Source organism: Dermacentor silvarum, chromosome 1, assembly GCF_013339745.2.
Source record: "Dermacentor silvarum isolate Dsil-2018 chromosome 1, BIME_Dsil_1.4, whole genome shotgun sequence".
Lineage (NCBI taxonomy): Eukaryota > Metazoa > Arthropoda > Arachnida > Ixodida > Ixodidae > Dermacentor > Dermacentor silvarum.
In genome coordinates, this window is record NC_051154.1 from 227,095,453 (window position 1) to 227,108,177 (window position 12,725).

Here is a 12,725-nt window from a genome sequence, read left to right on the forward strand (position 1 = left end):
CGCTGAACGAGTCACATCTCACCTAGCCCTCCCTGCCAACTATACAGTCATGCTACCGTTATATATATAGGGTTGCTGCGGGATGCCTTGAGCTACAAGTCTCCAGTCGCTTTGGAAATGCTTTAACGAAGGCGTTCGAGCGTCTCAGCGCGACGACACAATCACCTCTCTCTGCTCCAGGTTCGCATTGAGAGCGTATACGCAGCAGCGATCGGCGCATTCAAGGCTATACGGCTTGTCATGGACGTAGAATTCGTTTAAACAGAAGCCATGGCGGGGAGGGAGCGATGTGACCGCGGAAGTTTGCGAAAAACGAAACGGACAGCCCGCACACAATATACACGGGCGACGACGGACCGTCTCGTCGCTCGTATACTGCGGGCGCCGAGACGCTCGATCGCATCGCAAAATATTCTGGTCAATGCATACATAGGCTCTTCGCGCTCGTTCGGCGAAGAGAAAACAGATGATGGCCCGCTACAGCTGTGCATGGCTGCACGTCCCCCTTTAGAAGCGCTCGGAAAGCCCGTGCTATATAGGAGATGCGCGCGAGCAGTTTATATGTACGCGTGCGTGGACGTCACAGAACATGCGCAGAACTGACACGGACGGCACGCTATTATAAGTACAGAGAGAACGGAGTCGCAGATATCAAATATTTGGCCAAGGAGCGCGCTCAGGCAACCCGCGCGCCGGCTAAGAAAGCGTACCATCCAGAGTTAGAGAGGAAGATAGAGAAAAGCAAACTATATACCGAAGAGCACATATGGTCAAATGGACGCACGGCGTGTTTTACTGATTTGGCAGCCGGTCAATTAATTCCTTTCACAGTGACTGCGCCGGCGCATGACTGCCACCGAGATGGCGAGAATGTCGTATGCGTAATACGCGGTGTTGTACACATGTCTGTGAGAATGAAAGCAAGCCCGCTGCGCGGCCAGCAAACAGGCCCGAGCGCCGAATGTTACGAGGAAGCAAGGTAGAGCCCGCGAAGGAAATAGGAGTGGGAACAAGGACACTTAGTGAGACAAAGGCGGTCACCTTGGGACCAGCCTTGTCTCGAGAAATTTGCCACAGTTTGACGCCCCAATTTGAGATGTCTTTGAGATGTGCCCATGAACGTGCGTATGCAGGAGGCTCCACATTCGGATAAAATAAGCTAACCGCACGAGCTATACATGTCCGTGCCTGAAAGCGACATAATTTCGCGAACCCAGTACATAGTTAAATGTGACTGTCTGCGAAAACAAACGCGTGCGACAGCAGACCAAAAAAAAAATGTCTCGAGCTTACTCAAGGAATAAGAACCAAGACGAGGAGGATTTTGGAGCAAGCTTGAACGTGAAGCGAGATTTCCCTCCCATATGCGAAACGACACAAGGAAATGGCTGAGAGCATGCACAGACAGTGGCTTCGACAATCATCTGAAAACTATGCATGAAACACGGCAATAAAGCTAACCTCCGTCAGCCAAATGTAACTATATGCTGTCGACTAAACCATGTTACATTGAAGATGCAAGGCGGCGTTTTGCGGCTTACATCATAATCGATCAGGCTACAACGCGCCCGCGACCGCGCTCTTTCTTGATGGAAATGCGCGTTTGTGCCATTGATAATACAATGCATTGTTCCATCACAATATTCACTTTTTTTTATTTTCTCTCCCCACCTTAGCCCTCAACAAGCACACAAATTTAAACAAGATAGTATTCGAAGACAGCAACCGGAAGGCCGTCGTTCGTGCCATCATCATCCGGGGCTCAGCGCGAGATTGACCAACAAAAATAACGTGCACAACAAGGCAGAACGGGGACGCAATCCGGCTGCTTGCGAGCCATCCCACTGCACCATGCCGCGTCGGCCAGCCCACTATATATATATATATATATATATATATATATATATATATATATATAAAAGCCTCCTCGACACAACGCACTGAAACGAATCTGATAAGGGTTGCGACTCGCGAGCAAATTTCCGCATCCCATTAAACTATAAACTGGGGGTGGGGTGATTTAACATACCGGCTGCACCATGAGGGACGCCGCAATAAGTTAGACCACTCTCTCGTATACACCCCATGAAGCATGGTGTATGTGCAGTTTTTGAAAATGGAAAGTGGACCCGCAACCTCCGCATTGCGCGTGCGTTGCACTACCAAGGCGGAGGTTTCGGGTTCGGCTCCCGCCGGCGGCAAGTTATCGTTTCGTTCACTTTTTTTCTTTTCTCTCCCCACCTTAGCCCTCAACAAGCACACATAAATTTAAGCAAGATAGTATTCGAAGACAGCAACTGGAAGGCCGTTGTTCGTGCCATCATCATCCGGGGCTCAGCGCGACCAACAAAAATAACCCGGACTATAGCCGAGTGCGCGACGAGTTCGCGTCTTCGCCGGACCTCCAATAAAAGTTATTTCACTCACTCACTCACCGCTCGTTCACTTTCATTTCCCTTTTCTTCATTATTTTCTATATTCCAATTTCAGCAACACTTAATAATTTCCCCCGATGCTTCCCTTGGCTTCATTGTCTGCTGGCTTTATGTGCTCATGATTATATATATATATCTATATATATATCATCAGCCTATATTTATGTCCACTGCAGGACGAATGCCTCTCCCTGCGATCTCCAATTACCCCTGTCTTGCGCTAGCTCATTCCAACTTGCGCCTGCAAATTTCCTAACTTCATCATCCCATCTGCTTTTCTGCCATCCTCGACTGCGCTTCCGTTCTCTTGCTATCCATTCTGTAACTCTAACGGTCCACCGGTTATTCATCCTACGCATTACATGGCCTGCCCATCTCCATTTTTTTTTTCTCTTAATGTCAACTAGAATATCGGCTATCCCCGTTTGCTCCCTGATGCACACCGCTGTCTTCCTGTCTCTTAACGTTAGGCCTAACATTTTTCGTTCCATCGCTCTTTGTGCGGTCCTTAACTTGTTCTCGAGCTTCTTTGTTAACCTGCAAGTTTCTGCCCCACATGTTAGCACCGGTAGAATGCAACGATTGTGCACTTTCCGTTTCAACGACAGTGGTAAGCTCCCAGTCAGGATTTGGCAATGCCTGCCGTATGCACTCCAACCCAATTTTATTCTGCTGTAACTCATGATCAGGGTCCCCTGTGGGTAATTGACCTAGATAAACGTACGATATATATATATATATATATATATATATATATATATATATATATATACAGGGTGTTTCAGCGAACACTTTCAAATTTTTTTTAAGCTTGGCTATGGCAGATAAATCAATTCTAGTTCATGGGCTGGTCTACTCGAAGAGGCGGACATTACTTGCACAAGAAATTAAAATGCATAATCGACTAAGTAACAAAAATTCACTGATTAAGTTTTTAACTAATAACCGGATAGCCCGTATTGCAATTTACAAATTGTAGCCATGGAGTTCGCAAGGCGGTTCCACTTCAAATTAATTCTCAGGATGACACCAGTTTCGAGATAATTCCCGAACTTTGCGGAGAAATGCATTGGCGTTCCAGTTAATTTTGTGCTTCAATGCAAAAAGCGACGTTTTGTCAAGAACCTAACTGGAACGCCAATGCATTTGTCCACAAAGTTCGGGAATTAATATCTCGAAACTGGTGTCATCCCGAGAATTCGTTCCAAGTGGATCCGCCTTGCGAACTCCACGGATACAATTTGTAAATTGCAATATGGGCCATCAGGTAATTAGTTAAAAACTTAATTAGTGAATTTCTGTTAATTATTCGATTACGCATTTCAATTTCTTCTGCAAGTAACGTCCGCCTCTTCGAGTAGACCGGCTCATGAACTAGAATTGTGCTATCTGCCACAGGCAACTTTTAAGAATTTTTGAAAGTGTTCTCTGAAACACCCTGTATATATATATATATATATATATATATATATATATATATATATATATATATATATATATATATAACCTAATCATCACGTAGGGTGCCAAGGGCTGAGACCCTTCTAGCCTCTCAGTATACTTTCCACCCACCGTGGTTGCTTAGTGGCTATGGTGTTGGGCTAGCTGCTAAGCACGAGGTCGCGGGATCGAATCCCGGCCACGGCGGTCGCATTTCGATGGGGGCGAAATGCGAAAACACCCGTCTACTTAGATTTAGGTGCATGTTAAAGAACCCCTGCGTGGCCCAAATTATTCCGGAGTCCCCCACTACGGCGGGCCTCATAATCAGATCGTGGTTTTGGCACGTAAAACACCGTAATTTAATTTTAAGCATATTTTCCGTTTCCCTCAGAACCGAAACACCTACGAGTTGTAAAGGTGTCCAACGTGACACGGTGGATGATCAGAGAGAAAGAGAGATTTTATTGAAGGGAAGGCAGACAGGTCGGCCTGAGCTGTAGTGTGCTCTATAGCTATAGCCAGCCGCTCTACATGCTGTAAGAGCTGAAGGGGAAGAAAATACGGGATGAGTGATGATGACGACAGAGTATAGAGCGTTACCACGCTAACCGTCCAGCCTACGCCCTATACTGGCCCTTCTACAAGCCCGCGCTAAGGCAACAGATCTATAGCCGCTAAAATTAACACAAGAGGTCCGTATTGCACTGCGAAGGCGACAGCCACAGGCGCTGACCGAATCAAGCGCCCATAATCTCGCACGCCCTCCATATAGTGCCGTCACTATAAACCGTACAGCGGATGTACGCACAGCGTGAGGGCGTGTCATCGCGCGATCGCTGCCAACATTTACTCGGTTGCGTATATAGCAAACATGTCAGCGCGCAGCAAAGGCCGCTCCGCTTGCGCGTTCTGACCCGATCTTCCCAATCGGATCTGCGCGAACTACGGGAGAGAGAATGCATACAAGGTCTATATAGACAGAAGCGTGAACTTGCCCTGCCGAGCCGCTCCGAAAGGCTCGCTCCTCGTTCGGCGCAGCGCCCATTCGTCACGGCCCTCCCTAAAGAGACGCGGCGAGCGAAAGAGCGCTGCTTGCGCGTCTGATTTATCGCAGGACCTCCCTTCGGGACACATGTTTGGTGCCTGGAAGGCTCGTTTCCTTGTCAGAAGCCCGGGCACGTTGCCCCCCTTCCTCCGTTCCACAGCAGCAGGCGCGCGAGGTGCTCTTGAAAGCGCCCGGCGCGTACGCCACAGGAAATCGGAAGAGCGCGGGGAGCGCGCGTCACGCCGCGCGAGCCCACAGAAAGAAGTAATCAGGACCCGGCGGTTTAGATATTAATGGTCCGCACAAAGAGAGGCGATTCTGGCCGCGCGTCACCATACGCGGCCGCTCCGAGCGCAGCGCGCCGGCAAAAGCAAGCGAGAGATGAATGGGCCCTGGCGCAAAGAGGACACGAACACGGCGGATTCGGCGCAACGCGGTGCTTGTGCCGACCACGCTAGCTACACAGGCGCGCTCGAGTGCGCAGGCAATGCCCGCGGCGCGCGCACCGCTAGCACTGTGCAACGCGGCAGTGCAGCTACCATAGCGGGTATAGAATAGAGGGCAACTGCTGCCCAAAACAGCGGTGGGCTGGCCCGACGAAAGAAGGAAGCCGTCTAACAAGGCCACGACAAGAATAACGCACACGATTACGACACGACAGTTGAAACGTGGCGGACCCTGGTTTGAACCCTGTGTGGAGGGAAATGGAACCTTCTTTTCTGGCTACTTTTGCCAAATGGAACGTGATTTCGATATAAACAGCCGTGGCTGCTGGCTGGGTGATGCTGCCCTGCCGAACAGCTCGCACGCAGGACCTGCAGCACTATCTCATCTTTAGTACACCATTATAGGTAGTAGAGTTGCGATCTGGGTCAGTTGGTGCATATTATTGAGAATTTAAGCCACTCAAAACACAAAGGACAGAGAAGAGACGCGGCACCCTGCTGATTGTGTGCGCGACGTCTGTTCTCTCTCTTTCGTCTTGTGACTGGTTTAATTTCTCAAGACCATTATAGGTGCCCACGCTGCTGGACTTGTTTTCCACGGAACTACTCAGTGATAAAACAAATAATAACTAGATATCATCATGCAACAAATATACGTCAGTGGCCTTTATCGTGGCCTAAATTTTTATATGCTAATAAAACAATCGTGAAAATCAGTCATACCAGGTGCGACGTGTACTAACTTATGAAGCATAAATCTTTTGACAACGCTAACGAAGTCCACGTTGCAAGTTTGCAAAATTAATCTTTGTTTTCACTTTACCTAACCTCAAACAGCAAATCAGTTTTTTTTTAATTACGACGGCCGAATCGCGAATCCATGTTGTTTTGTAATTGATTCACATTTAAACGCAATATTATTTATACTTCAGCACCTTCACCGGCTTGAAGCGGAAAAACTATCTGCGGTTCATTCCTGGAATAAACATTAGAACGTTAAAAATAAAACACTGAGTATTATTTCTTCAGGCATCGACGGTTTACTAACACTGCTGCGAAACTGCGTTTTTTTTATGCGGAATTTGTTTCCAGATACCACAGTTCCTTGGCTACTGACAAAACGTGGCACCAAGGGCCGGGTGCTAGAACGTGCATACGCTCTAAACAAACAACTTAAACAACTGCCGGAAAAAAACAACCACAACAAAAAGGCTATACACGAGAGAGCCACGAACGCGGGACATTAAACGCAAAAGCAGAAAGACGACGCTGGCGCGCATACGAAGCCATTGAGCGTCACGTCATAAGCACACTGTGACGTCACGCAACGGCGTAAGACGTCATACTCGAACCCCGCGCAATGTGCGGGCTCTATATAATACAACAGCCTCGAAGATACAAAAGCATTACTTTAAGTGAAACTACGCTCCTGCTTAATCAAGGCGTGCTGTCCGTGCCTGCCATGATTAAAAAAAATTATGGGGTTTTACGTGCCAAAACCAGTTCTGATTATGAGGCACGCCGTAGTGGGAGACTCCGGAAATTTGGACCACCTGGGGTTCTTTAACGTGCACCTAAATCTAAGTACACGGGTGTTTTCGCATTTCGCCCCCATCGAAATGCGGCCGCCGTGGCCGGGATTCGATCCCGCGACCTCGTGCTCAGCAGCCCAACACCATAGCCACTGAGCAACCACGGCGGGTACCTGCCATGATACATGAAACGTTGATAGACGCGAACGGACACATGCTCCAGGCCGCGCTTTATCCTGTGTCTTCGCGTCTGCGTATACAGTATACATGTGTCCTTCCGCGCCATTCCGGGTGCAGTGTAACGTTTTCACTGTACACTCGTGTCATTATTAGTGGCAATATGAACGCGCACCTGCTACGTAACGTTCTCCCCAGTTTGAAATCACCGAATTAGCAGCTATACCATGTATAGCGAGTTAGGAAAGCCTTTGGTTGTTGCTCGAGACACGACAATCGGGCGTCGAAAGCAATCTCACAGAGAGAGAGAGAGAGAGAGAGAGAGAGGAAGAGAGGAAAGGCAGGGAGGTTAACCAGAACCGAATTTCCGGTTTGCTACCCTACACTGGAGTGGGGGATATAGGGGTTGGAAAGAGTGCAAAGAGAGATAGAGAGAGAGAGAGAAAGAGCTGCCGCACACGGTGGCGAAGGAGGCTGGGGGGTGAACGTCGCATGGGTTCGCATCCCGCAGTCGCGAGGAGTGCTGCTGCTTCGACGACGGCAGTGGCATCGTCAGCCAAAAGGGGAGGAGTGCCTAGCGGAAACGCTGCGAATGAGAGGCGAGCGCTCTCGCCGGCGAGTAATGGGAAACGCGCGCGTTCTCGCCAGAGGCCGCCGCGGTGGATGGGGCCTGACAGCAAAAGGCAGACGCAAAAGACCGCGGCTGGAAGAAGATTGCTCCGCTTTAAATGACCAGTCTGTCGGAAGGAGCCGAAACAACGCCCTCCCCTCCCGCAAGGTTGGCGCGACGGCAAACAAACAGAACGACGAGAAAACGCGCTCATTCGGCGTCGCAGCTTGGCGGGGTCAATGACTACGCTTTCAGCTGGCGCGAGCGCCCGCCCGCTTGAGCAACATACGCTCTAACAGCCGCCGGCATTACTTCGCTAGAAACTCGGTCCGCAAAAAAAAAAATAATAATAAAAATAAAGAGCGAACGCCAATGGCTTCCAGCCCGCAGAATGAACTAGACGGCCGATGTCCGAAAAACGCGTGTATGCTTAAAAATTGCGGTCATCGTAAAAATCGTTGGTCAAATCGAGGACACAGTCTAACTCGGATGTTCTCGCTCTATCTCTATGTATCGCAATTACTGCTGTTCCAGTTTAGCGCCATGGGTATTTGCTAGCACTGTTACAGATCTGTTGTACTTACTGCCTTCGCGATATGAATTTTTACACTATAGTTCCTCCGTCAGAGCAGCGTATATCAATTCGCGACCACACAGTAGCGATGCGAAACCGCTGCAGCAATATTATCTACGTGGCGAATAGCTCATCAAAAATAAGGCGACGCCGTGTTTGCGGCAGGCGCCTCCGTCGAATGTGTCGCGGTCCTCAAAACAGAAGCCAGCGGGCTAATTAAGCGACATGCGCAGGTCGGAATACGTTGAAAAAGACTGCTGCTAGTCCTTATACACTAATTGGAAAAAGAGCCGCGGTATGGGTGGGGTTGGGCGTGTGTGTGTGTGTGTGTGTGTGGGGGGGGGGGGGGGGCACTACTGTTACTTTACTGGTAATTTTTGTTCCTGCTATATAGACATGCTTTTTGAAGATGAACACCGGGTTGCAGTTGTGCGCCCATCTGTGTGCACATGCATATGAAGGCGTTCTTACGACATCCCATGCGACACGATCGGCTCATGAACTTAGCGGATTACCTCCGTGGAGTACGCGCACCGACCCTGCGTCTTCCATGACCAGAAAATCCGATCGAAAGACAGCAAACACAGTTTACGAGCACGTACTCTTTATATCCCGCATCGAAGAACGGAGTCGCAAGCAGGATATACGGACGCTGACAGTTTACATTACACAGCTACAATGCGTGACATATAGGAATTCCAACGCCGCCGCATAAAATGTGCAAACGCACGACAAAGGCGTATATTTCGCGCCCAACGTAACACGGTTCTTGCAACTGCTAGCGGCGGCAGAGAAATCCTTGGAAGGAGTGAGCAACGCAAAGCATTGACGTCAGTCTACTTGGCTGCAGCTATCTAAGTGACCTCTAAATGATGCGATAGAAAGTGGCCGAAGAAAGGATGATTTCTCTGGAGTCAACGCTTCCACAGGGTATTCGTCAGTCGAAGCCCCCTTGTGGAAACGTTGGCCATGTTGAGCCGCGCATGAGCAGGTGCCACCAGGCGACGTATGTGCTAAAACGTTCCTGTTACAGCGATAGCGTTTCCCAACGTATGCGTGGTCTCGATACCTGGCCGACATTCACGAAAGCAGTGGCTCGTATATTGTTGAATGACAGACAATTGGCAGCCTGCGAAAGCTACTGCCGGCATTTGCAAGTATACAGATACAGCGCGAGCAGACGTGACGGAGGCGAGGACGAGATTTAGAGCTACGTCTGCTCGCACTGTACATACATAACTGCAACATCCCGTCAACTAGCTCAACGAAAATGTGTCATTGCGGGCGCTTGCTTCATGACAGCAACTCGGCCATTTTCTGGTTGTCCGTATACACATTGTGCCGAGTTACTCAACAGAAATTATACACTGAGCCTGCATATACCTGTTCGTCTTGCTCCATTTGTTTTCTTATATACCATTCAGCACAACATATTTCTGTTCTGTAAACAGCTATCCCAAACGTAAGCAGTGCTGAATGAAGAAGGCGGCCGCCAGATGAAGTAGCAAGCACACTGTGGTACAGAAGTTGGATAAACATGGATAAAGTGCCTCAGAAAGGCTGGCTGAGACACTTTATGCCTGTTTATCTAAATTCTATAAAGCAGTGCCGAGTAACGCGTCGCTTCCGTGTTTTGCAATCACAGCGCGAAACACAGGGGCTCAATAAAAAGGACATTACACGCGCCGCATCTTCTCGTGTTCCGTGTTGCAATTCCAAAACGCTGAATCATCAACCGGCGACCTTACGTGACTTCTGAGAGCGCTTAGCGCTCATAATGAACAAACACAGCATTATAGTCGACAAATCGTCAGTCTTCCATGAAACGTCTACATGAAAGCAACACCGTTGCGTGATGGCTGCTTTGCAAGCTGCGACATTGTTGGTACGACGCCATGCGCGCTTTTTTCGCCTAGCTCCGTCAACGTAACCGTAAAATGCGCGCGCCTTCTTCGGTGCACACAGTGTACACCAGACGCGCCGTAATCTAAACTACGCGAAAGCATCCAACAGTAAAGCAGCGACAGGGAGTGATGCAAGAGAGAGAGGCCAACCGCCTCTAATCAGCACGCGTGTCGGCGCGCATGCGGTTTATCGCCCTGAACCTTTCGCGCCCTCCAGCGACTAATGACAACAGCGCCGCGGACGGGAAGCACATAACCGCAAGAGGCCCTTCAACAGCTCGTGGTAATTACTCAGCCGATTGAGTGCCCCCCCCCCCCCTTCTCTTTTTTTTTTTTTTTTTTTCGTGACGACGTCCCTTAAAGAATAGTTATCCGAGAGCCTCATGCCTTGCCACTGGAAATGTCAACGACTGCGTCTGCACCGTGTCGAGCCCTCAAAGCTCTTGCTACCTCGGAATTGCTTAATGACCATATAGCTTAGTTACGTCAGAGGAAGAATTGGCGATATCGTGTGGTTCTGATCCGCTCGAATGCCTTCCGCATTACACACGCGTACCAAAAAGTGCGCACCTCGGTAGGTGTGCGTTGAGTACACCACCAGGTGTCAACGTGATCGCCATACTCGGGAAATATCTGCATTCTGTTGACAGGAATTTTATAAGGTTACGCTCGAACGTTCAAATCTGACTCTACAGCGCAGTGCACAGGCTGAGATACCGGACTCAGCCAAAATGGCAACCATCATTTCACGGTCGTGAAAACAGAAATACATGGCGCGGAGGGGTATTTTTTGCTCCATTTCGCGAGCCGCGAAGGTTTGCACCCGACTACAAAAGCATTGGGAGCGCGGGAGCCATAGAAAGGTTAAACTTCCTGGAAGCCCAGCTACGAACGCTCGCTGGCCGCCTAAACAGACGACCAGTCTGCAACATTCAGTCGGCGAGGCACGCGTAGGCTCACACGATTATTATTTTTTTCTTTAGGGGGGGGGGGGGGGGTGTACGCGTTGCTTTTTGCATGACTCCCGTGCTCCGCAAAATTCTGTGGGGGCGATATATTATGCATGAAAGCGTGTCAGCTTCACGAGACCGTATACACAGGCAGAAGTGCCGAAAAGTCATATAAACATGACGGTAAACTTTCCTAGCTGCATAACCGACGCCCATATATATTCCCAGTCGCATTACCAATGCGTTGAATCCACTCTAGCTAACCTCAACATGCATATATGGAGAGAGCACAGTAAATAAACAACAAGCGCGCGCGCGCGCATCTGCATTTTAAGCACGGCGTGGGCGCACTGCGTGCCACAGGGCCGTGCACCGTGCACTGGGACGGTGCACAGCCCCGTGCCGCCGGGGGCGTGTGCCGCAGGCTGTCGCAACCACCTGTCAGCACGCGACGTACCGAGGAGGCGGCCGAGGCCCCGTCGACGAGAACGTCGTCCGCGAAGGCGACCCTCTTGGGCGGCTGGCGCCTCGGCAGAGAGCGGCGGCCCTTATCCGCGCCGGCGGCCTTCAGCATTCCTCCGGCTGGGACTCCGCCACCGCGGCGAAGCACATCACACAGAACGACGAGCCACGCGCGTCGGCACCCACGGCTGATCCTGGCGTCACACACACGGGGCGCGCCGCAGTCGCTGGTGGCAGCACACTGTCTTGCTCAGAAGGCTCGTGTCATCCGTCACTCGGCTGCTTCCGCCGTTCCCGCCGCAGACGTTCGAGTTTGTCACGGACAACACTTCACGTGCGCGCGCGCGCCGCTCTAAGTTGCGCGAAACGCGTGGCGCGCGCCGAGGAGGCTCACGCAACCGTGCGCTCCGTTCACCCGGGCCAGAGGTGACGGGGGGGAAAGACAGCACCAGGACACGTTCTCGTTCCGCAGCCACACAAGCACCCACGACGGCGCGGGCCGGGAGGAAGAAGACACAGTGCGACGCACACACAGAGAGAATGCCGGCGCCAGCGGGCTTCCTCCAACGCGCGCACAGCAGGCAAACACGCACGCGCCGAGTCGACGACACCGGCGTTGGCCCGCGCGTGGACGACAGCGGCCCAGAGAGAGGACACGCAACGCGGGTCGCGGCAGCTGCTGCACCGGCCTCCGTCGACGACGACTGACGAACTGGCTCGTCGGCGGTGGCGGACCGCGGCGCGAGAACGAGGAAGCCCGAGGGGAAGCCATCAAACGCAGCCGACGGGAAAGAGGGGCGCGCGAGAGGGGGGTGGGGGGAGAAACTTTCGCTGCGCAGCGCGGCGGCCAGCGTCGATCGGCCGGACGGGCGCGCAGGCCCTCGCGGCGCTCTCTCGACTCCACGCGCACAGCTGGGTGCACGCGCACGTGCCCCCTTCTCCGGGCGCAACGCGAGGGACGGGAACGAGGAGCCTCCGCTGACTCCGACCGACCGCGCCCAGATGGTCGACGGTGAAAACAGCCGAGTTGGCAACGGCGGTATAGACTACATCTCTGCTCCCGAACTGGCAAGAAGCGCGCGCGCCAAACAGGCGAGCGTCACCCAAACGACGATGAGAGAGACAACATCGAAAGAGGCCGCCGATG

At 51.3% G+C, this 12,725-nt stretch overlaps 1 protein-coding gene across 3 annotated transcripts in view; it reads right to left on the reverse strand.

Annotated features, from left to right (window-relative positions):
• LOC119436857 (uncharacterized) overlaps window positions 1–12,725 on the reverse strand; it is a 334,612-nt gene that overhangs the window by 166,416 nt on the left and 155,471 nt on the right. Inside the window, exon 1 of one of the 3 annotated variants that reach the window (XM_037703867.2) lies at window positions 11,574–11,747. The exons of the other annotated variants lie outside the window; for them this stretch is intronic. Within the exon in view, the coding sequence (XP_037559795.1) occupies window positions 11,574–11,690 (117 nt within the window). The 5' untranslated portion in view covers window positions 11,691–11,747. Of the gene's footprint in view, window positions 1–11,573; window positions 11,748–12,725 lie in introns of those variants that run through there. 3 annotated transcript variants of the gene reach the window in all.